We start from the raw sequence: 25,065 nt of genomic DNA, 5'->3' as shown, positions 1-25,065 counted from the left end.
TTATAATACAATATTATACTAAAAAACCATTTATTTATGTTATTATAAATTATATAACATTGGAAAATCGCCGCAATGCAATGTGAATTTATGACAGTTTATTATTTCCCGGGAGTTTAAATAGTTTAATTAAAAATCCACCAGTCATCACTATCACTGCAGTTTTTATAAAATCGCCACCGGTACCGCTGCAGTGTGTGCGGACCTTAATGTATTCGTAGTTAATTTTTCCCACAATTCAATATATTATTATTTACTTTACAAACCTTTATAGTAATTATTTTGTATTGTCAATTATACTATGTTACATAATTATTTATGTTTATATTGGTTAATTTAATTAACCAATATAAGTGGTGTATTGGAGGGTATACGCGGGTACAGGCCGTATACCCGTGTCCCTATTTTTGTATTTTTGCATGTAATTTAAAAAATAAACATATACATTTTTATAAAATATTATTATTATTAAATGTTAAAATTTAACTATTTTGAGTTAGATATTATATTACTTCATTTATTTATTAATTAATCATTTATTAATTACAACTAATACATATTACAAAATACCATTAAATATACAGTTACTAGGTACTCTATATATAAATTAACCTTAAAAATAACATTAGTATATAATATCAGTTATCACTTATCAGTATTAACATTACATCTTCCCTTTTTTTTCTATTTCTTATAGTTTAAGTATACAATTCAATTCGATAACATGATAGAAATATAACATAACAAATTACAAAATATCGCATAAAAATATAATACAAGTTGTACAATATTAGGTTAATTACTATACATCAAATATTAACTAGTTATATTGATAGCAAACATGATTTTTATCTATCTATCTATCTTCTCTATTATATTAAAATAATTCCCCGACCGGTGATTGGTCGGAAAAATTTTTAAATCCCGCGGACGCTTTTTCCTTTCCCCGTCGACCGTTTCCTGTAGACTTTTGTCGCTTCTTTCCATTTCAGCGGTCCGTTCGATTTTCCGACCCACCGTTTTCCCGATGCGACCGGATGAAAATCCAAGATGTCCGACCATTAAGCACCAGCCCAATCGGAGCGTTCTGTACCTGTGCCCCTCGCGCCGCCGTGACGTTTCGCCCGCACGTGACGTCACCGATCGGTCTTCCGTCTACATTATGTCCCCGTCGAACGGTTTAAATGCCCAAATCTTTCTCATAGTTTCCAACTTGACAGGTAAGCAGGTTGTAGGCATGGTCCCGATAGGCCCCCGTAGGTCCAGGTTCGATTCCCGAGCCATCGCCGCCCGGCTTCTTTGCAGGATTTTCCGCTGCCGCCGTCGATTCGTGCGGGCGTCTTTTCCGCTCTCGCGGAATCCGTCCGTCGCGTCCGATTTTCGCCGCCGCCGTTTGTTGTTATCAACTACCGCCGCCGTGTCTTATCGACGGGAGTGTATTTGAATCCCGCTCGCGGTTTCTTTTTTTATATTTATTTTCCGCCGTCCGTCAAGTCCGTTTTTTTCTTTTCGTTTCAAACTTTTTTTTGTGAAATCGTTTTCATCGCTTCAATCGTATTATTTATTACATGTTATTACATATTCGATTTGTTTTACCGAAAATTATTTATCCGTTTTTCTTTACTCATGTTGATTTGATGTGTAACGTTATTGTTGAACGCTTACACACAGCTGTGAAACGAAGAAAACATAATACGTTTAAAATATAGTTTGTTTTTTTATCAGCGTTAAGTACGTTCAATACGATTTGTTTTGCCAAACGATATAGGGAGATAGCTGTTGTTTGATTTATTTATACTTTTTTTGAATGGAAAGGAATTGAATTCAAAGGGTCTTCGGTGCTAACGATACTGTTCAAAACGTTCACAGCTATAAAATAACGAGTACTCGGTATATATTACATTTTGAAACTTTTTCGTTCCACCGCTTATTGAATGTAATTTTTTTCGGTTTTAGTTATGAGTGTTACAACATCAGTCACTTGGACGAAAGGAAATTAAAACTTTTGTGATGTAATGTAAATAAGAAAACCCGGTAAGTTTTACCTTTTTTCTTTCCACTGTACATGTTTTTAAAATTTGTTGATTACATAAATTTTTATTCGTCTTACCAAAAAATAAAAAGCAACGTGATTGACGTCAATGATATTTTTATAAACACAATCGGATATAAAAAGTATATATACAATACTTTTTAGAATTCTGTTGTTCACACCTATGTTTATTAGGTCTTTCGTTCGACTATGATTTAATCGTGTCTTTATATTACGTTAAATGATTGGAAATTTGTTTTTTTTAAACACGTTAAATACATTCAAATTGATTTATTTTTCCAATTCGTTATGAAATAAATGTACCGAGTATGTTGGTTCTCTACCTTTTTTGTAAATTATCTTTTTCGTACTACATTACATTTTATATTAATTACTATTCGTTTTTCCAAAATATATTAGAACAGAGCTTTTGTTTTACCGAGAAATATAAGGAGATATAGGTAATCGGATGTTTTCATTACATACACCTGCAATGTATGTAATATATTATATTACATATTAATACAATATATAAAATATATTTTGTTTACCAGATTGATTTGATGTGAAATGCTGTAATGATATTATAAAATGCACACACAGCTATAAAATAATGAAGAAAACATGGTATGTATTATATTTTAAAATAATTATTTGTTTTAGTAAATGAGTCTTATAGTATTTTTTTTGTAAATCATTTTTTTTATTACTTCAAACAGTTATAAAAATTAAAAATCAAATTATATGCAATACTTTTTATAATTCTATTGTTGACGCATATGTTTATTAAGTCCATCGTTCGACTGTGAATCAATTGTGATTTTTACCTTCTACGTACTATATGCTTTAAATGTGTTTTTAATATATTTATTAATTACACATTTATTTTTATATGTTTTACTAAAAAATATTAGAAGATATCTATTGATATCTATTGGATGTTTTCATTGATATTGCGTCTTTAAATCATTTTATATTATTATATATTTGTTTTAAATACATGCGATTTGATTTATATTTCCACATTATATAGGGGGATGTCTGTTGTATGTTTTCATTAAACATTTTCTTTGTTAAGGAATAATGCAGTTACTACTTCGGTACTAATGATTAACTAATAAAAACAAACACAACTATAAACTAAAGAAAACATGGTATGCCATGAATTTTTCAACTCATTCTTTCAATTATATATGTTGAATGTTATATTTTCGGTTTGTATAAATAAATCTTACAGTATCAGTTTTTACACTTGGATGAAAGGAAATGAATATAAATTAAAACTTATGTGATATTATAAGGATAATAGTAAACCCAGTATGTTTTAGCCTTAATGTAAATTATTTTCTTTTACAATATATGATTTGAATGTGTTTTTAAAACATTAATTACATTCATTTTTTTTTTTTGATTTACCATAAAATATTAGGGGAGAGCTATGGGATGTTTTCATTGAGAAGGAATGTGATTGACTTTACTGATATTTCAATTATCACAAACAGTTGTAAAATTTAAAAATCAAATTATATGCAACACTTTTTATAATTCTTTTGTTCACATTTGTTAATTAAGTCTATCGTTTGACTATGTTTTAATTGTATCTTTTAATTATGTTAAATAATTATAAATTTGTTTTTTAAATATGTCAAATTCATTAAATTTGATTTATTTTTTAAAATAATATAGGGAGATAGTGTTAGTGCGATAGATGTGTGTCAATGGTTCTATTGATACTATTCAAATCAAACCCAGCTATAAAATAAAGAAATCGTGGTACGGATTACAATTTTTAACACTCTTATTCCATTATGATACAAGTGTTTTTTTTTAAATATCTTGAACTGTATTGTTTACTTGGCTCATAGTGTTTCGCAGAGTAATTAATTAACAAGTGCTCGAACATGAGTGTAGTACTGTTGCCCTTCGTTCGACTATGACTCATTTGTGTCTTTAAATTATGTTAAATACATTCAATTTGATTAATTTTTCTAAATAATATAGGGAGAGAGCTGTTGAATGTTTTCGTTGCACTTTATTCTTTGGAATGGAATAGAATTCAACGTGTTATTGGTGCTAATGATAATATTCAAATCAAACCCAGCTATAAAATAAAGAAAACTTGGTATGTATTACAATATTTAACGCTCAAGTTCCTCTATGATATAAATGTCTTTGTAAAATATCTTTAACTATATATTGTTTATTTTGCTCATAGTGGGTTGCAGATTAATGAATTAACGAATGCTCAAACACCAGTGTAGTACTGTTGTACCCAAGAGCTTGGTTATTATTACACTTTTCTCCTAATATTATAAGAAAAATCTTGGTATAGTTTATTTATTTAAACTGTATCATACTGAAACGTTTTATATAATGATAAAAATATTTTCTTTGATTATGTTATGTTTCATATTTGTATACATTATCTTCACATATTTTTTAAGCTTAAAAGCACAAATATGCTATGATTACTAGAAACTTCCACACTCTGTCTTTCATAAATTATTTATGTTTTTATATATTCATTCTGTATATTTTTTTTAAATATTGTCGATAAGTACTTTTATGTTCTCTGAATGTGAGAAAGGGGTTGGCGACCTCCACGTGGTCTTTCTTGGATGCGTTTTTCACTGAGAATGATTATAGTGTAAAACGTAACTAACGCCAACATTTATGTATACACACCTATTATAGAGTATTCACTTATCGCTCAAATTTTTTTTTTCAGTTAACATCAAGGAAGGTCTTACTCCATTTTTATAGTTTTTTGTCTACAGACTCGCTTTGTATATATATTCATTATTTATTATTGAAAAAATACTTTTTATGCATTAGGTCTTCTTACTTTGAACCGACTGTACTGTATTTGAAAGTTTTTTTACTTTGATAATTTCATATCTAAAAAAAATGTCAAGTTCTCTAGCGTTTATGATACTTATAAATTGTTGTATCTAAGATACTTTTCATAAAAGTGTCCTTTCGGTAAGTTAAGTTATGGAAGAAGACACATATAATGCTTTTGTAATCATAAATATATATTTTATTCTGTAATTGAAATATCAAAATCTATATGCATATTTATACCACTTTTTAAATTCTATTCCATTCTATTAAATATAGTGATAATTTACATATTTAACTATTGTTGAGAAGACACTTAACTTTGCAACAGTACTATTATTATGTTTGATTATTTTCAATTACACTGCGATTTGCCATCTGCTATTTCATTTTTTTTATGTACATATAAATGTTTTATATATTTCTTATATTGGTTTTTATACGTTTGACACCATGCATCGATTGTCACTATAGTACCGTAAGTATGGTGCCGTAGTATTTTTAAGAAAACAATTAGGTGGGGGTCTCCTAGATAGCGAACGCCTTTGACGCCGAAGGCGTATCAATTTTCCACCCATATATTATCAAAAGTTAATAATTATCACAAGTAGTAACCGTGATAGTATTGCATGATACATTATACCTACATAATAATGTTTTGAATATTATTAATATTAATAATTCATATTATTAATTAAATTGATTAATATATAAATATTAAGCGAATTTCACCCGAAGTGAGGCACACAGAAGCTAGTCCTTATATAATTAATATCATTCAAAAAATAATAATAATTTTTTTTTTTCACTACATTTTAAAATCCTTATACCTTCCTGGTACTTTAGTCATTCTTTTAGAGCTATTACTAACTTCTTTATCTATAACATTTTTTTCTGCATTTATGCTCTGTACTTCTGGTGTTTTATGTAATAGTCTCCTATTTCTCCACAATTCTCTCCCATCATCCAATTTTACTATGTATGATCTTCTGTCCTTTACCTTATTTTTTATAACTCCTGGTTTTCACTGTTTCCCTTTTCTTTCTTTTTGCAGGTAAACCCTTGTCTCCTTCTTTTAACTCTTTTAATTCTTTAGTGCTTTTATCATAATACTGTTTTTGTTTAATTTGTAGTTCTATCAATTTTTCTCTGACTCTAACATATTTCCCTTTTTCCTCTTCTATAGGTAACAATCCCTTAATTTTCCTACCCATTAATATTTCTGCTGGAGATTCTAAATCTTTACTTATAGGTGTATTTCTATACTCTAGTAATGCTAGATATATATCTTTGTTATCCTCATCAGCCTTGATCAACATTTTTTTTACTGTTTGAATATGTCTTTCTACTATTCCATTTGATTGTGCATTTGTAGAACTTGACACTATGTGTTTTATATGCCATTCTTTTAAAAAATGTTGAAACTCTTCTGATGTATATTGAGTACCCCCATCGGATCTAATAATTCCAGGGATACCATGCCTAGAAAAATTACTTTTAATGGCATTAATAGTATTTAGACTAGTTAACTTAGGTATCATTACAAATTCTACGAATTTAGAGAAATAATCCACTAATATAACATAGTTTTTTCCTTGAAAATAAAACAGATCTGTTCCTACCACCTGCCATGGTTTCTCTGGTACCTCAGAACACTCAAGTGGCTCTTTTGTGTTAGCTTTTCTATATTTCAAACAAATTTGACACCTATTTACAACTTTTTCTATGTCTTTATTCATTCCAACCCAATATAAACAAGTTCTTGCTCTATATCTACACTTCTCAATTCCCATATGATTAAAATTAATCTTTTCTAACATTTCTTTTTTTAAACTATTTGGTACAATTATCCTATTCGATTTATATAGCACACCTTCATGTACTGTTATTAATTCTTTAGAATCCCAATACTTTTTAATTTCTTCATCCAATTGTTCTCTTCTTTCTGGCAAGCCTTCAATAACATAATTTTTTAATGTATTCAGTTTTTTATCAGATTCTGTAGCCAACTTAAATTCTTCATGTTTACTTTCACTTATTAATGAATATTTATTTACTTCCTCTATTGTTATTTCAACTTCTCTTTTCTCCCAATCATCAAATATACTGTCACCATTAGACTTTATTCTACTAAATGTATCAGCTATCAATAGTTCTTTACCAGGTTTGTATTTTACAATTAATTCATACTGTTGCAATTTTATTAAAATTCTTTGTAACCTCAACAGGCACAATGCTAGGGGTTTTTTAAATATGGACTCTAAAGGGCGATGATCAGTTTCTACATATACTTTTCTACCATAGATATATTGATGAAATCTATGACACCCAAGTGCAATCCCTAGAGCTTCCTTCTCAATTTGAGCATATTTTTCTGCGTATCAGTTAGTGACTTCTATGCATAAATAATAGGTAAATTATTTTGTAATAGTACAGCACCTAACCCGTCCTTTGTGATGCATCTACAGATAATATTAAGGGTAGTTTACAATCATAATACTATAAAACAGGCTCACTACTTAACATTTCTTTTATTTAATTTAAAGCGTCACTATGCTGTTTGGTCCATTCAAATATAACATGGATTAGAACTTAAAAATACTAATTTGTAAACAGTAGTAGATATAATTTATATTATTAAATCCATTATTACTCTATCGTAGAATTTTGCTGTGTAAAGGTAAGTTTTAAAAAACCATGTTTATATTATCCCCTGGTTTGAAATAGGTCCATTCCGTTTAGTAAAAATAAAATTTAAAGGATTTTTGTGCATATTTTTGACACGTAAAATAAACCTATTATATTCTTTTGTGTTTATAGTGACCAGTGTGAGCACTGCTTGACACACATGACCGCAACTTGCGCGTCAATGAAAAGTAATTAGCGCGAATGAACAAAATAAAACGATTTTACTTAAATAAATGAAAATCAACACATTTTTTCCCTTTTACGGTTGGGCAGTATCGTTTAAAAAACAGGTTGGTAAGCAAATTTTGAAAATTACGTACTTCGATTGTGTTTTATTCGAATAGAGGAATACTTGTGTTTAGAACACATTTAGAAAAAAATGCATTTGAGCTCTACGTCCGGTACAAAGCTGCGATTAGCACAAAATCGGAACTGTTTACCGGCCGCATTAGAATTCAAACTGTATCGGGTGATTCGCAAGAAAATCTTTATCGTCCAGCCGCAACTCTACGCAAGTCCAGACATTTGGCTACTAATACTTACCCTGAACAATACAACCAATTGATTCCACACGGAATAATATTATTAGATTTATTTGTTTTACGTGGCCCTTTTGCTGTATAAGTAGATACGATATACAAATTACGTTTTTAAACGTTACATATTGTACTGCTAGAGTTGAAAATCACAAATTTTCAATATTCCGAAACGTCATGAGTTCAACCATGGGTTATCTCGAGCATCAGCTATAACAGTTTACAGGTTATGGTCCGCGCGTTTCTTATCACAAACGTTGTAAACCGCGTGGAATCGTGAAACGAGCAATCGTGGATATTTTCCTCCATGACACTTTTCTCCACGACTCGACCGTCTCCCACCACCAGACTAAAGATTTTGCCGGAATACATCAACATTCAACACTCCTTCTCTTCCGTCGTGTGTAAGTACTCGTACACGTCTCTTATAGGTTTTCGTTAAATTTTAATTTTATTTTATAGTCTTACAGCTAAAATGGCTCCCAAACACGGATTGTTCAACAAGGTATGTATCAAAACACTTGAAAACTAACGTTAAACTACGCGTACGAAGTTAAACACCAAATTTTTGATTTTTCATTCTTTTGAGGTTAACTTGTGCCTGCGTTTTCGCATTTACACAAAATACGATTATTTAAACGTTCTCGTTCACTTTTGTCACATTTATTAATTTATTCTAATTGTTTATGTTGAATTACACACTGTTCGTTACAATTAATAAGCGTTTGGGATTTCTTAACTTTTTTTTTTAATACTGTATTTTTATCGCAATAGCTGTTCATTTTTATTATGATGTAAACATGTTATTTATTTTAAAATGATTTTTGGCATCAGATTTTTATCGAAATTGATTATTCCGTTTATTTATTGCAGCGCATTTACATCGATGCCAAAGACCATCTACTTGGAAAGTTGGCATCATATGTTTCTAAAGCTATCCTGGAAGGAAACAAAGTTGTCGTATTCAATTGCGACAAAATTAACATTGCTGGTAGCTTTTACAGGTTTGAAAATTTGATATAATAATGTTTTAATTTACATTGTGTATAATATTTGTTTGTTTTCACAGAAACAAGATTAAGTACTTATCTTTCTTACGCAAGAGATGTAATGTAAACCCTGCTCGTGGACCATTCCATCATCGTGCCCCCAGATGTATATTCAGAAGAACTGTCCGTGGTATGTTTTAAGTCTTACTAAATGAAAATAATATCTGCCTAATATTTGAATATCTAAAGACATGAAAATTATACTATTTGATTAAAACACATTGTAGTATTTTTATCAGCAAAACAGTTGTAGAAGCTGAATAATTCTATAGATTTTCCATTATAATTAATAAAAATCAATACTGATATGCAGTCTCGAACAGTCTAATTGTATTATTCCTCAATAAATAGTCATTATTAATATACCAAATTGTTTATAATGTTTAATAATAATTAAGAATTTAAAAATAAAAATTCAAATTAAATATTTGGTATATCGTAACTTTCTTAACTATTGAATTTAGAACTGAACTTATGTTGAGATCAATTACTAATTATTATATTTTATTATGTAATTATACTGTTATATTATTATAGTTTTTTACCTTAACAGTATATTTATACTGTTTTATAAGTATTATTTTTTAATAACTATACTTTTAAAACTAATCAAATAATTACTCTTTAATGATTTCAAAATAATTGCCTTACTTACATTAATTGAAACCAATAGTTTTTGAAAATTAAATTTGTATGAAAAGAGATTGTAATAAATATATTAAATATATATAATATGTTTAATGTGGATGACGCCTTATGTTGTCATTTATATAATTGTATTGTTTTATACGTAAGTTTTCAATTAAGTATTAAAATAATTCTTAGCTTCTGACTAGTCATTCAGTGGTGCTACTAAGTATAAAAAATAAACATGTAATTTTGACCAATACCAGTGAATATATGTATTAAAATTTGATCATTAGCAAACATGTTAAAGTAGGAATAAATCTCAGTTATACACCAACAATATGATTAAACATTAAACTAATTTAAAATTATCATCTCATCAAATTTTACTTTGGATATAAATGTGTCTTCAATGATTATTAAAATCAAACCTTATCTACATTAATTGAAATCTATGAAAATTAAAAATATTTATGAGAAACACATTTATAATCTTTTAAAAGTTTTACTCTTTGATGATTACTAAGCAATCCTTACCTACATTACTTGATGTTAAAACTTTGAAAATATTGTGTTATATGAAAAGAGTTTAGAAGTCATGACAACTAAGTAAATATTTATTATATTTTCTTCATAACTTAAAGAGTAATTAAAATATTTATCTTTTCCATAAATAATGATATTCTTTTATGATTATTTTTGATAATTATTCTTTACTTTCATTACTTAAGATAATTAACGTCTATGAAATATTTTATAAATGAGAAGAATACCTATTGATTTTTTTACAGAATATGTGTCTACGCTATATAATAGGGGGATGGGCAACTGGCGGTCCGCAGATTGCATCTGATCTGCATACTTATTTTATTTGGCCCGTATTACATTTTCAAATCACTTCATTACATTTTACCATTTATCTGTATCTAATTTTTTCACATTGATCGTAAAATGTAGGTATTATATTTTTATAACTAAAGCTAAATTGTGAAATGTCTGAATATTTTATATCCATATCAGCTAACTTTGCTGAATGGTTAACCAATTTGGATATCCGAATTCAATTTATTTGCTTACCTGTGCTTTATAATATGTATTTTACTTGTCAACAGATCAGTGACTATTTGCGAGTATAGTTTAAATTATTCAATTATATCAAATTTTTTTTTATTTGAATAACTTTAAATATTAGGAATAATAGAAGATAATGTCCTAAGTAGTTTGATGAAGTAAAAAAATGCTGTATTATTTTTAGTGTTGTGTGCCGTCAGTTCAATGTTGAAGATGAATGTGAAGGTGTTTCAAATAATAACTCAACAACTTTATTATAAAATATTTTAAGTTCAAGCATTAGTTGTGAAATAATTCACAATAAGTCCAAACATTTAATTTATTATGTTAACTGGCATGAAGGTTAATAACCACCTAACCTTGCTATGACCAGACTAAGACACATCTGAATATTGGTCGGTTTGGAACATTCTTTTACACCCTGTTCTTGTATGATACTGTGGTCCTCTCAAGAGGTGAACACGTTTGATTCGGATATGGTTCAATTTATGTTTCAATTAGTATTTTATATTTAATAACTGGTGTTAAAAATATGTTTTAATTTAAGTACCTTATATATATATATATATATGTTACTATTGTTCTAATTAAGGTACCTATTCTATTTTAATACTATTGTATGCTTGGGTGATTGGTCTCAGGACTTCTGAGAAACACATAACTAACCTAACTTCATATTATTGTATTCATAGCGACTTGTATTTGTATATCATTATAATAAATTATAATTATAATAAATTTGTAGTAGGAGTTATTTTAATATTAGTTATGTGATCAATCCCCTCCTCCATGTAATAATAATTGTACATTTATGTATGTTTGTAATATTAGATAAAAAGTTATATTCTGATATTTACAATTCAATAACTAACATTGTTAATTTTTATCTATTACCCTTTATATTTTACTCATTATTATCAGTTGTCCTGTTCTTAGTATAGAAGAATAACTAAAAAAAATCCTAACACAACTTTTTATTTCAATATATTATTTTTTTTTAGTTTTTAAATTCCAGAAAAATAATTGTTGTTTTTTAAATTTCTTATTAGTATTCATAATATGTATCTTAAACTTTTATTTTTAGGTATGATCCCTCACAAAACTACTCGTGGCCAACAAGCTTTAAGGCGTATGAAGGCATACGAAGATATCCCAGCACGTTACACATCTCAAAAAACAATGGTTGTACCTTTGGCTATGAGAATGTTGAGTCTACAACGTGGACGTAAATACTGTGATGTTGGTCGTCTGTCTCATGAAGTTGGATGGAAATACCAACATGTTGTCAAGGACTACGAAGCACGCCGTTTAGAACGTGAAGCTAAACGTGCTCAACGTTTGAAGATCAGACATGTAAGTTGTAGTTATATGCATAAATATAAAATGTAACCTTATTTTTTTTCTTAGAAATTGACCAGAGAAGCAAACAAGAAGGTAAAGAAGGTAATTGAACCATACAATCAAGTCTTGAGGGAAAGTGGTTACTATGTACCGGCATTAGTATGAGATGGTTTTTTGTAACATTAAAAAATAAATAAATATGAAATGTTCATAATTATATTTTATATTTTTTCATCCTTGTTTACAAAAATTATAAATTATTAACATAAAAAGATTCCATTAATTTAATGAAGTATAAATGATTATATGTACATATTTAAATACAAGTTTTATAATAATTCATTGTTACATAAATAAGTAAGATATAAATGATGATGTGTTGTGTTCAGCTTGGTACAGCTACATATAGGACATATTTGAGTGTTCTATTAAATGAAATACTCGAGCCATGTGAACCACAAAAAGCGCCTGTCAACAAAAATCTGGCTTAGGGCTATAAACTTAAAATGTAAATTCTAAGTTAATCTAAGAAAACTAACATTTTTAAGATTTATAAATGACATTTACACTTATCAAGTAATCCAATTTTTCAACACATTTGCTACGTTTGATGGCTTTTTAGTCCAAGTAGAATCTCGTTTTTTGATTAAATGTATTCTAAAATCATAATTTATCATTATTAAACATTTCTTTTATACAGCGGTTCCCAAACTTTTTCGTGGTGCCTTTTTTTTGGACTCAATTTAACCTTGGTGCCTTGCAGTGAGTAACATGAAAGACAGGACAAAAAAATACTCATTGATAACTATTTTTACTAATTTTATTAAAATTTAACTTGATTATAAATAAATGAATTTTTAAACTTAAAAATTAATTAAATAAAAATTATTGTCATCATTATTATAATTACATAAAAATATAAGGTTAAAATAAGAATGTCCGAATATACAATAAAAAATATTTCATTATTTGCTAGCAAGTTTTTACGAAAACAATAAGGAAAAAAAATGTAAACGTTATAAACTATTTGTTATGAACCCTAGACCACGGTGCCCTTAGAAATTGCTTGCAGTGCACAGTTTGAAAACTGCTGCTTTTATAAATATTTTATTGCAACTTTTTTAACCTGGAATTTTATTATTGAAACAAATTGTTTACTACTTATGTACATTGTCTACTTACAAACGCAGTAAATGTGTTAAACATTTAAAAACAATTCATAGTGTTATAATTTGACATAATTCAATATTTTTGTCAGTCAAAGTAAAAATAATTCATTATACATAACAAATTTAAATTTGGTATGATAAAAAATTTAATTTAATTCTTCAAATATTTTTGGATAACGGTGAGTGGCAATTTACTGTAGGTATTCATTAAGATTTAATAATAAGATATTTGTTATGTATAACAGTGTAAGTTATTTAATAAATATTTTATTATTTATAGGTGTATCTTTTCAAAAATCAAATCTGAAAAATATTCCTTATAAATGTTTGATTTCTTATGAATTTGCATAATTTCGTAGTTAATGCTATGTCAATTAGATTATGATATGTAAATTATTTAAATTATTGATTCTTTAAAATCCATTCAGATGACAAGTATTTAATAATTATAGATTTGTAAGCTATCGAAAACATTTTAAAAATATAAGAAAAAATATTGAAATTCATAAATAATTAACTTTAAAGTAAACCATTTTTATATTTTTCATATATAACTAACTATACATAAAGTAATATATGTATTTAATTGAATTTTCATGTCATTTATAATTTTTTAAAAAAAAGGAGTTTGTGTTGATGTTTGCTTACACTAGGCCGTAAAATCGATAAAATTCAGTTTTTCGACTAAATTTTAACAAGTTTGGTACATGCGAGCAACACAATGTCGTGTTTATAGGAATTTCATTGTTGTTTGTCTTTCATTTTCGATATCCACAACATTCGTTTACTACTGTTGATACAGTTAACTGATGCTTCGAAAATATAAACAATGTGTCGATCATCAATACTTAGATAAGTGTGTAAGAAATCAACCATAAACGACGGGAGATACATTATGGATGGCAATTAACCATAATATATTATCGCGGTTCAAAAATTCGTCTGTAGAAATCGAGTGAAATTAGATTATTATTATGTAAATATTAGCTAAAACTAATAGGTTGAATTTCATTACTCAAACAAGATATTGTACGCTTAAATTGTCGATTGATAAGTATTAAAAACCGATTATTAACATTGTAGTCAGTACTGATTATATTAATTTGTGGAATGCAGATATTCTAATACCCAGTGGCGGACTTGAAATGATCTTCCCCAAAGTTGATAGGTTAGTGTAGGTATTTGCTAAATATTTACTAAGATAAAATAACAAAAAAAAAAAAAAACATTAGAATTTATTGTTTATTATTTTAAATAAATATTGTTTTTTAGTATCTAATGTATGTTGTATATTTATTTTATGTGTATTATAAATTATTACGAAGTCAATTATTTCATTATACCAACAACAATACTTTTTTATCAACATATGGTTAATTTATTTTTTTCCAAAGACATCATCACCATTATTTGTTGGGATTTCTTCGTTTGCTTTTGATCATAATATTATTATACCGTCAATCATATGTTAAAAACACATTTCCATATGCTTACAGACTGCATTCGTGCGTCATGGTTACTTTTCATGATGTAACAGCATCATAACTATTGTTGTATTTTAGCGATTTATACATGAAAAAAATAATAAATAAATTAACCACACGTTTAAAATGAGCGTTGAGTTAATCTGACAACATTCTAATTTCTTCAATAGAACAGAGTCAGAGGTGTGCCTGGGGGATGGAGTTAAGACCCCTCACCCCAAAATCTAAACGAATTTAGAAAAAAAAAATATTTTTTAATATTTTTATATAATTTAAGTTTAATATCACAAAAATTTACCAAAGTTATTTATATAATCAATTGCCCATCCATTTATTACTAAGAAAAGATTGACCATAGTCCGTGAAATCGAAAATATACCATCTTTTTTTATTTACTATATTATAACCTTATTGATAAAATTATTAAAATTAGTAGAAGATGAAAAGATAGGGAAAAATAATGATTAAATTATTCAGTATTTAACAAGACCAATTTATGATGAAAATGATTCAAAATGAAGGCATCGTAAATTATTATTAATATTTTTTTTTTTAATACTATTATTGAATAATAAGTATATTATAATTTCTATAAATATTGAGTACACGCTAATATTGTCATCTTATGATAAATTTGAAATACGTGGTAGTAAATATTTTGCTCCCCTCCCTCCCACAAAAAACAATTTTAGTCACGCCCCAGTACAGAATGACCAGGCGCTTTACTTATTGAATTAATTGAATTACGAGTAAATAACACGTGTAAAAAATTCATGTAGGACTAACTGCAAGTATAAAAAAACTAGTAGTTCAAGTCAATTTTGAAAAAAAATAAATTCTTATAAAGTATTGCAATTCTCGAATTCGTTTTTTTTAAGTTTTGTATATGTAAACTTTTTACACAGTTCAAGTATGCTGCAGGTGTAATATTTTTTAATATTCCATTTACCAAAAAAACCGTATAAAATATAAAAAAAACGAAACCTAACCTGATTGAAAGAGATCGGTTTATATTTCTAAAAGTGGTCAATATAGTAGTAGAACCGAATAAGGATGTTTGAACTTTTAGCTGGAAATTTATAGTGCGTATATAACCACAAATTTTACTAACATATTTCGTAAATTATAAAATACCAATATAAATAGCCCAGTACAATAGTCCGTGACGAAATACTAGGCGTTACCGAGTTCGAAACTCTATCTCGGCCGAAGAAGTTTTTTGTAATGTTTTCCCCATTTTTTTTTAGTTATTCGGGGAACTTTCGAAAAATTAAAAAAATGACACCTTCAAAGTATCATTAAACAGACATAATTTCTTATCTGAAATTTTCCATGACTGTAATGATCAGAACTATACTTCTTGTGGAAATCGAATATGTACAGACAAAAAATAAAACATCAATACATTTCTCGTTTCACTCAGAATTTAAAATTCAAACATTAAGAACGTGATGTCCACACAATATTGTGTTGTGATATGTTTCTATTTTGTTTCGTCGATGTGAACGAAAAACTCACTATATTAGTCTAATTACACGCTAAATACACTATGTCTTACAGTTCTGTCAACAAGTTTTCTTTCATCGTTTCTGATTTTCATCGATTTTGTTGACCTAGCGTAAGTCGGTCATTAGATTATTAATCTTACTTCTACGGGTGCATGTGCACGTGGCGATATAAAATACAGTATTATAGTGCTGATGTATAACAAATACATATAATAGTCAAAATACAATGATATAACTATGATTTTATTAACATTATATATACATATATATTAATGTATATACAAATCAAATAATTACACAACTAATAATGCAAACAAAATGTATAAAAAATAACATGACATCACAATGTAAGCCTTAATAAAAGCAAAATGTATAAAAGTAAAAATATAATAAAAATATTAATGATAAACTATTGTATAGCCAAGAATAATACTGATCGAAAAAAGATAATTATATAATATTCGTAGTAATAATAGCATAATGCAAATCAATAATAACATGCTCGGGTGAAAAAATATACTACGGTTTATATCAAGAATAGATTATAATAATTGGGTATATGGTCATAACATCTCGAGAAAATGTTTGTAAATATTTATTTTTATTATATAAATTTTAAATTAAAATTCCTCCTAGGTGCAAGAATTACACGTGTTTTTTTTTTTTTTTGTTTTATGGAAGTTAAAGTGACACTATAAAATATTGTATTTGGTCACTACACTACGAGTGATGAAACGTATCTAAATAGTTATAGGTCATATAACCATTATGTTACACTTAAATTTTTTACTTGAAATCCATACACTGTTCCAGGACGTTTTTGAGTTTTATGAAAAAATAGTTAATTTACCTTGCACGTTGGTGTAAAATCTATATGATATTTTTCTACATAAATTTAACCATGCATCGTTAATAGATAATAAAATAATACTGTAGAAAATAGTTTTTTCTCCTAACGAAGTAAATTCTGTAAAAACCGCGGTTACCGTATAATTGTCCGTGAAATGGTTTAATTGTACAAAGCATGAACTCTATCTAGTATTTGTTTCATATTTTTGATTATTCTCAACAACCTATGGTAGATGCATTTTTTTATAGTATAAAAATAAAACGTGGTTTACTAACGGAATAGTTAGATTGTAATTTTTCTTGGTGCACCACGAGTAGTAAGAATCATTTGCGTCCGAAAGCGCAGTGGAAAATAAACTACAGATATCTCAATTAATGTTGCTGATTGCTACCGAAGTACTGACTATGGTCGATAAAAAAAAAAAAAAACAATTTTACTGCGCGTACCCGGTAATAACGTAATGATTTGTTTTTGACATACTTATCCTATAAATGCTTAATCAACTGCGCTTAAATTTAATGCGAATATTGATAATCAAACATCATTAAATTTACGCGTCTGAAGATAAACGAATAAGTGAATGCAATATATCTGATATCCGAAACCTTCAGTAGATATACGATTTAATTTGTGCATACAACAGAACATATTATTTGTTAACCTTAAAAACATCTTTACGTTTATAAATACAAAAATAATAATTTATTTAGTCTTTGGTACAATACACACACATATATATAGTCTTCATATAAATAGGTTTTTAAATGCGTTATTTAATTCAGTTTAAAATAAAATAAAAAACCGACTACAAAATAGAAAAAAAGAAAGAGAGAGAAAAAATTGATTATAGACATTTCTATTCGCTCATTCAATCAATGAAAATGTAGTTGTATTTTTTTTAGCGATTACTTCCCTGCTTATCATAGCAACAGCGAGTACTTATTGGATGGAACGGTACCACTGGGGGACGTATGCAGGTAGTTGACTAAAAACAAAAAAAAAACACACACAAACACGTGAATATATCCATGTACACATCATCGATTATTATGCTTTTGTGCGTCATGATCAAATAACGTAAGTACGTATGAGCGTGCGTGCAGACTGCGTTTAAAGCGAACATTTCCCCTGAGCAACGTTACACGAACACCGTTTTCATACTATGCAATAATTCGGTACATTTAAAACCGTTTAAATTGTTTTCCTACCGTCCGCGAAAACCGTAAGCTTCGTGAACCGAACGGGGGAAATTGACTAGAGATTTGTTATGAACGCACTGTCCACGGTGTCCAATAACGTCGAAGACGTACTTATCACCCCCCCCCCTCAATTATTATATCCTGGGGTGGACTGGCCAAGGAGGCAAAGGAGATTCGCATTTCGGGTCTTCGATAGTGTCATAATAAAAAAAAATGTATGCATAGGTATTCGTATACAAAATGTTGTTACATGTTGTTAAAATATTATTATTATAACTATTATTATTAAATAAGACACCATTAATTTACTATCTGACCAATGTGAATCGAAACGGATTGAGCACTATTGACCGAAAACATTTATTTGTCGATATGCGATAAGTCCAGTTGATTAAGCTCTCGGGCCCCACGATACCAGGTCCGCCCTTGTTCACGCGTATCGTTCGCGAAAAAAGCGGCGGCGGCGGTTCGATGGCCGTCGCGAAACCGAAATATTCATATAATCCGCATTAACGGGACGCGCGCCCATACGCACAGCGAAGCGCCACGTGCTCACACATCGCACGCGCGCAACAAGCTCACACGTGCAACGGGCCCACCCGCCGTGTCAAATCGGCTGCGGCTGCGTGCTGGGCGCGTAGTCATATGACGTTCGCATGGAACCGCTTCGGCTCACAGTCGCGCTGCTGCTGTTCCGGTGGATGTCACCGTGTGCCGGCCGCAAAAAAATCGACTTGATCAGCTGCCAGTGGTGCAGCACGTACAGGTACGGGTCCAGCGCGAAGTGCAGTGCCAGCAGTATGTCGGCCACGTACAGCAGCGGCTTCAGCTTGTTCTCGTTCGCCACGATCCTGGTCAACGGCACCGCTATCTGTGGTGTGCACACGCGCGGGAGCCGATCGAAACCGACACAATAAGTATATGTTAAACAAACCACGACAGGGCTCTGGTGGGTGAGTTACACGCGCTCGACGATGTCACCAGCCCTTGTCTCCCTCCCTAATACCATTTTCGCCGTGGAACCACGATATAACCTAAGTCCTAATCGAACCTTAACCCTAACCCAACCTAACCTAAGCTCCGAAAGTACGGCTATGACGGTAGTAGTCTCGCACACACGGGCTCTACGAGATGTGGGAGGGTGGTCAGGACGTTGTTTCGGGTCTGATCCAAGCACGTAATTTAGAGAGGCCATCAGAGCAATCACTCCTCTCCCCCAAAGACCGTATTATAGTAACCACGCATTAAGATATACAGCGTATACCATAGCGTATGGCTATTTATTTATCATTTTAAAAACATATGTATAAATAATGAATATTCATTAAAAAATGTTTGAGAATAGTTTCAAACAAAAAGTAAAATATACATAATATGTTTTGTAAAGGTCCCATTTATACGAAATCTGGTTAGTAATTCATAAATATAAAATAAAACAATTTAAGTGAACGGCTAAATGAACACGTTCATTTTTTCATAGAACTTGAACATGAACGTGTTCACTTTAAGAAAAATGAACGTGAACTTGACCGAGTTAAATTTTTGAAGTGAACACTGAGAATTCAATGATCTCGAAAACCGGATGTAGTTTCATAATTGGTATTTCGGTGATCTATGGACATTTATAACAGTGTAGCCGTCAAATTACTCCACAAATTTTGCATGGGAATTATAAACATATTAAATTCTTCAAAATTATTGATAAATTTATTTGATAGAGTGCGCACTACGAACAGAGTTACGATGTTCCCGCATTAGAATGCTCCTAAACAGTTATTTTGTATGGTTAGTCTTGACTACATCCGTGTTCGTTCGTGATACCTGTGGAAAAATTAATGAACGACATTCGTTCAACGCAACTTCAATCAAGATAAATAAAGAAAAATATTTAGTTTTAAGAATTTTAAATATTCATGAAAGACAAAATTATATTTTAATTATAAAATATTAGAAGAAAAAAAAAGGAAATTCAAAAAGAAAATCCTGTAGCGCGCCCTTCTCTCATCTTTAATACGTTCATTGTAAAGTACTTTTATAAGAATTACTTCACAATTTTAAATTAAGCACGGTACGTCTATACAATATTGTAATGAGACAGATTATGCGCAAGCAATCGGAAATTCCAATCAATTACGTGATCGTCGTATGTCTTTAATTTATCAAAGGGCAGACACAATTTTAACAAAATAAAAATACACTCGTTCTACAATTCGGGGTATAAAACGATTAAAATAATGTTCGACATAATATTATGTTTATAGAACAACAAAAACGTGTTAGTGGTAAACTCATAGTCACTCACACACGTACATGTAAAAATAATTATTAATAAATAATGCCTGAAAATTAATTGTGCAATTTTAAATGTATAGAATGAAATATTGTCTTTTAGAAAAATTAGTCAAATAATATTAAATATCAATATAAATAAAATGTTTCTAAAAAAAAAAAATGTGAATGTTTCTTTAATAATAGTAATCTTTAAATTTATTTCAAAACCTATTCACTGTATTATTTTGTGTTACAAATAATTGAAATAATTGAAATGACCTTGAATTACAATTTTCCAGCTATCGTACAAATTTAACCCATTCGGGATCATCGAAGGATGATGAAAACCGATTGAAATAGTCAATATCCGTATAAATGACTTGTTCCTAAAAATAATATTTTAAATTGTTATTTTTGTATATATATATATCAGACTGAGTATGATTGAAAATTTTATCGGGTGGGTACTTCTGTAATATGGTTAAAAACAACGTGATTGTTGGTGACATCATTATTTAGAGTCTTACTGTTAAGATAACGACACACAATTAAGTGCTGCATCCGTCTTACGAATGTACTATATGGTAATTTCGCGTCTAGTATACCCAGTGAAATTAACTTGGTGAAATTAAAGAAGGAGGACTCTGTTTACTTTAAAAGAAAGAGTATCCCCGAGACCTGTTAAGCGTTATAATTATAACTTAATGATAGTAAGGGGAAGCTAACATTTCCGAAAATTTGTTGGGATATTCCGTCTCCCTGCATCCCCTCACAAGTCGAGCACTAAATATACCGATAGCAAACTATTTTTTTAAATCAGTGTTTCTCCACCGGGGGTACTCAGGGAAAAAAAGGGTAATGGCGGAAAATGTAAATATTGTGAATGAAATGTATTTGAATTAATACATTTTTATGAAATATGTAATAACGAGAAATGTGTTTGTGGAAAAGGCTTTTTCGTCATACACATTTATTAAAAATAAGTATCTTAAAAGACTTTTTGGAAGTTCAGGCTTATAAGTTTATCATATGTGAAATCATATTTCCAAAATTAAGTGTTACCAAACAACCCCAATGATCATATTAATATTAAATTGTAAAATGTATATTATTTTTTATATAGGTACATTTTATGACGTATACTGATTAAAATAAATAAATACTTCAAAATAATTTGTTTCCTATTAAAACTGGTTTTATAATTTTTTACCAATTTTATGTGGTAATAGATAAATCGACAGTTGGGGTGCGTAAAGCAATAACGCAGTGGCGGTCAAACGGGGGTGGGGGTGAGGGGGATAGATCCCCCCCATGACCTTTTTTTAAATATTTATAATTCATCCATATTATACATAATAATTGTATTATGGTATTCATCTATTTTCTATTTAAAAAAATAAATATACTGTACTTATTAGTTATTATACAGTCTCTAGGCTCGAATAAAATTAACAGTTCAAACATAAAACACTAAAATATTAATTGAAACAAACTTTTTAGATTTTTTTCATTTCCTTTATAGTTAAATTATAAGAATGTATAAAATTTAAATTTAGTATTTAATGCTTAACATAATATATTATATTATTATATGAATTGTGTAATTATATTATTTTAGAGTCGTCTCAATGGTTTAACCACTATGGTTGTTCATCGTGAGGTTGTCAATATAACTGTAAACGAAGACTGGACGAATTGGCAAAAAAAGCCAGATAAATAGATTTAATAATATAAATATCATTAATAATTAATAATATCATTAATATAATATAATTTCCATGTTTAAAAATAAAGATTTTTATATGTAGTGTTTGTTAAAAAATCAGCTATATACTCCCCATGACAAAATCATTTGACCGCCACTGCAATAACGAGAGGTGAAGGGGTACGTGAATGAATAGAATGAATAAAGAATGAAAAATTATTATTTAAATGTTACACTGTTAGCTAAACAATATAGTAATATAGAGTATGTGATTAGTGCATGTTTGATATGTGTTATTTAAAAAATTCGTAAATTGCTTAAAAACGAATACGTTGTAGAAAAACGTAATGTTCTTCCCAATGGGTTTGATAATAGGTAGGTTCGCTCCAAACTACATCAACAGCACCCTCGGCTACTGATTGCAAATTTGCTTTGTTGTTCACTTGTAAGATTGAGACAACATGTACTCGGGTGTGACGTCCATTTAACGAAGGAGCTTGCGGTCAAAATTTTTTTTCATTTCTTATTTTCCACAGAGTTCTGTTCTTTAACCCCTGCTTACGCAAATAAGCCCACCGATGAAATATAGTTCTGCCCGTCGAAAAGCGCACGTGTAACCTTTTAATCATCGAGTCGTGGTGAATATTAATAATGTGTCGTATGGGTGCGTTACCAATTGCGGGAGCCAACAGACGACGAACGCGACGCATAAGAAAAACATGAGCCAGCCGAACGATCTCTCTTCCCTGGTGGCCGCGTTGCACGCGAGCGACATCCCGTTGCTTGTGCGTCTCAACAGCATGTTGTGTTTGTTGAGAGGACTATCTTTCATACACAGAGCTTTCATGACGGCCAAATTCGTGTACGTTATTGCGACGCACAAAAATACACCTGGTGGAACAGAAAATCAAACCATAAGTCACCTACTGTTTCGTTCGTGCCGTAAATCATGATTTCACGGGATAAATTTGACGTGCGGTTCGATTCAACGTCAACGGCAACGGCAACGGATGTTAAATGTTTAATTAATCATTCATCGTTGGTTTTGTCGTTTTTCATAACCATCGCCAACCATCGGCAGAGGATAATTTTACAACGGGTTTACTAGCAAAGTTACTTTATATTTCATATTATTCCCCTACAGATCCTAGACCCAAATGTACTGTGACTGAGAACAGTCGGCAACAAATGTAATTTAAGCGCACCCGCGTTCAATGTTTTATCATAACAGTATGTGTCTGTGATTAATTTAGAAATAATAATAAACGAACGAAGCGATAAACGTATGGTACATTTGTACAAGCTGCAATTAATCATGGTGCGTGGTTGAACGAAAAAAAAAACTATTTATAATAACGTATATGTTATCAAACACGAGTAGGTACTCTAAGATGGTGCGTTCAATAAGTTCTTGTTATTGTTCATTACATGTGTCGGAATACTTTTATTTCAAATAGTTAATGCGTGGGTCGCCTTACAAGTTCACTACGCTCTTACTTCAATTCGAGTAGATTTTACGTTATGATAGATAATTAATGTACTGCAGTAATTTGTGATTACTATGATATGCTCTCGTGGGGGTGATAGTATTATTGTACATGCTCCTAGAACCGATAGGTACTTACCAAAGCTGTATAATATATATATGTACAACACGTCCATTGGTTCTTCGGCGTCTCGAGGACGTCTGCAACTCTGCTTTTGAGCGTCCCAGTACACACCGAACCCGATGAACGGGGCACATACCAAACACAATACTACTAACCATAGAATGATTATCATTCGCTTCAACAAACGAAGGCTAATGTGCTGAAATTATACATTATCAATATTAGTAATCATATTATAGAAACACGTGTCCGACATAGATGTTTATTCATGTCTTTAATATGAAACGGGTAAATTAGGTATAAATGAAACGTATAATTAGTTCCGAATATAATACTGCATGCATGCTCTTACACAAACCAATGAAAACCGTATGTTGATTTAAGCGTGTATAAACGCACATCGGATAAATCGGATGCTTGACCGTTTTTTAAAACAGTTCAATATGGAATATGGATTAGAAAAACGAGAATACTTTGGCAAACAACGATGTCGTATTGCACGATCACGCAAACACACACACAATGCCTGCTGTTTAGTGTGCTTATTATTTATTGCAAGTTATGTCGGCCTTTTATATAATTTTATATAATTTGTACAGGTACTTATTGTATAGGCAATTATTCTCAAATCGTAATTGTGTTTACGAATAGGTACACAATAATAATTATTAAATACACCGTAATACTGTATGTTAGTTATCGAGCGGTAAACATTAGCAAAATAAACATTTACAATTTACAGAGCTTTTTCTAATCAAAAACTGACAATAAAATGGCGTTTGAATTTTTTTTAATTGGTAGGTCAGGAAAAACTATGTCATGAAAATCCATACGTCTTTGGATATTATTTCAACGCGGCCGTCTTTGCTCAGTATAATACTTCAATGTTGCGTAACCGTTTCGGACGATATTGGTCAAAACGGCTAGAGATTTGAAACTAAATCGTTTTTATTATAATTAAAGTTCTAACGTTGATAAATAAAAAATAAATTTAATCATATATCACAGCGGTACCTAAAACTGGGTTCATTGCTGTGTCTTTACAGGAACACTGCACTGCGACGATTGTTATCTGGTTATATAA

General features: G+C 29.8%; 2 protein-coding genes across 5 annotated transcripts in view; one reads left to right on the top strand and one right to left on the bottom strand.

Moving 5' to 3' along the window:
* Nucleotides 1–2,641: 2,641 nt before the first annotated feature.
* LOC112686442 (60S ribosomal protein L13a) lies at nt 2,642–12,402 on the top strand. Of its 2 annotated transcripts, none has more exons than XM_025558720.1 (7): nt 2,642–2,659; nt 8,317–8,501; nt 8,560–8,602; nt 8,971–9,101; nt 9,167–9,276; nt 11,929–12,197; nt 12,252–12,402. In XM_025558720.1, the coding sequence occupies exons 1-7, from the start codon at nt 2,657–2,659 to the stop codon at nt 12,348–12,350; spliced, it is 840 nt and encodes a 279-aa protein (XP_025414505.1). In that variant the 5' UTR covers nt 2,642–2,656; the 3' UTR covers nt 12,351–12,402. The 2 variants fall into 2 exon arrangements, with proteins under 2 accessions (XP_025414505.1, XP_025414498.1); XM_025558713.1 differs by lacking the exon at nt 2,642–2,659 and adding an exon at nt 6,993–7,037.
* Nucleotides 12,403–12,463: 61 nt separating this feature from the next.
* The window catches only part of LOC112686422 (rhodopsin, GQ-coupled-like), a 48,013-nt gene continuing 35,411 nt past the window's right edge, over nt 12,464–25,065 (bottom strand). Inside the window, exons 2-5 of one of the 3 annotated variants that reach the window (XM_025558700.1) lie at nt 23,997–24,180; nt 23,045–23,262; nt 18,978–19,266; nt 12,464–12,653 (exon numbers count right to left, since the gene is read on the bottom strand). In XM_025558700.1, the coding sequence (XP_025414485.1) occupies nt 19,003–19,266; nt 23,045–23,262; nt 23,997–24,180 (666 nt within the window). In that variant the 3' untranslated portion in view covers nt 12,464–12,653; nt 18,978–19,002. Of the gene's footprint in view, nt 12,654–17,994; nt 19,267–23,044; nt 23,263–23,996; nt 24,181–25,065 lie in introns of those variants that run through there. The other 2 variants (XM_025558692.1, XM_025558686.1) reach the window with 2 other exon arrangements.

Source organism: Sipha flava, unplaced genomic scaffold, assembly GCF_003268045.1.
Source record: "Sipha flava isolate LNK unplaced genomic scaffold, YSA_version1 108_pilon_pilon, whole genome shotgun sequence".
NCBI lineage: Eukaryota > Metazoa > Arthropoda > Insecta > Hemiptera > Aphididae > Sipha > Sipha flava.
The sequence above is the reverse complement of the archived record's forward strand: the minus strand, read 5'-3'. Positions and strand labels throughout refer to the sequence as shown.

Excerpts from the sequence above, each read along its gene's own strand:
- LOC112686442 (XM_025558713.1), top strand. The coding sequence starts at position 7,008 with ATGTATCAGCTATCAATAGTTCTTTACCAG. Across the intron at positions 8,603-8,970 it reads AACACGGATTGTTCAACAAG|CGCATTTACATCGATGCCAA; the intron begins GTATGTATCAAA and ends TATTTATTGCAG. Across the intron at positions 9,102-9,166 it reads ATTGCTGGTAGCTTTTACAG|AAACAAGATTAAGTACTTAT; the intron begins GTTTGAAAATTT and ends TTGTTTTCACAG.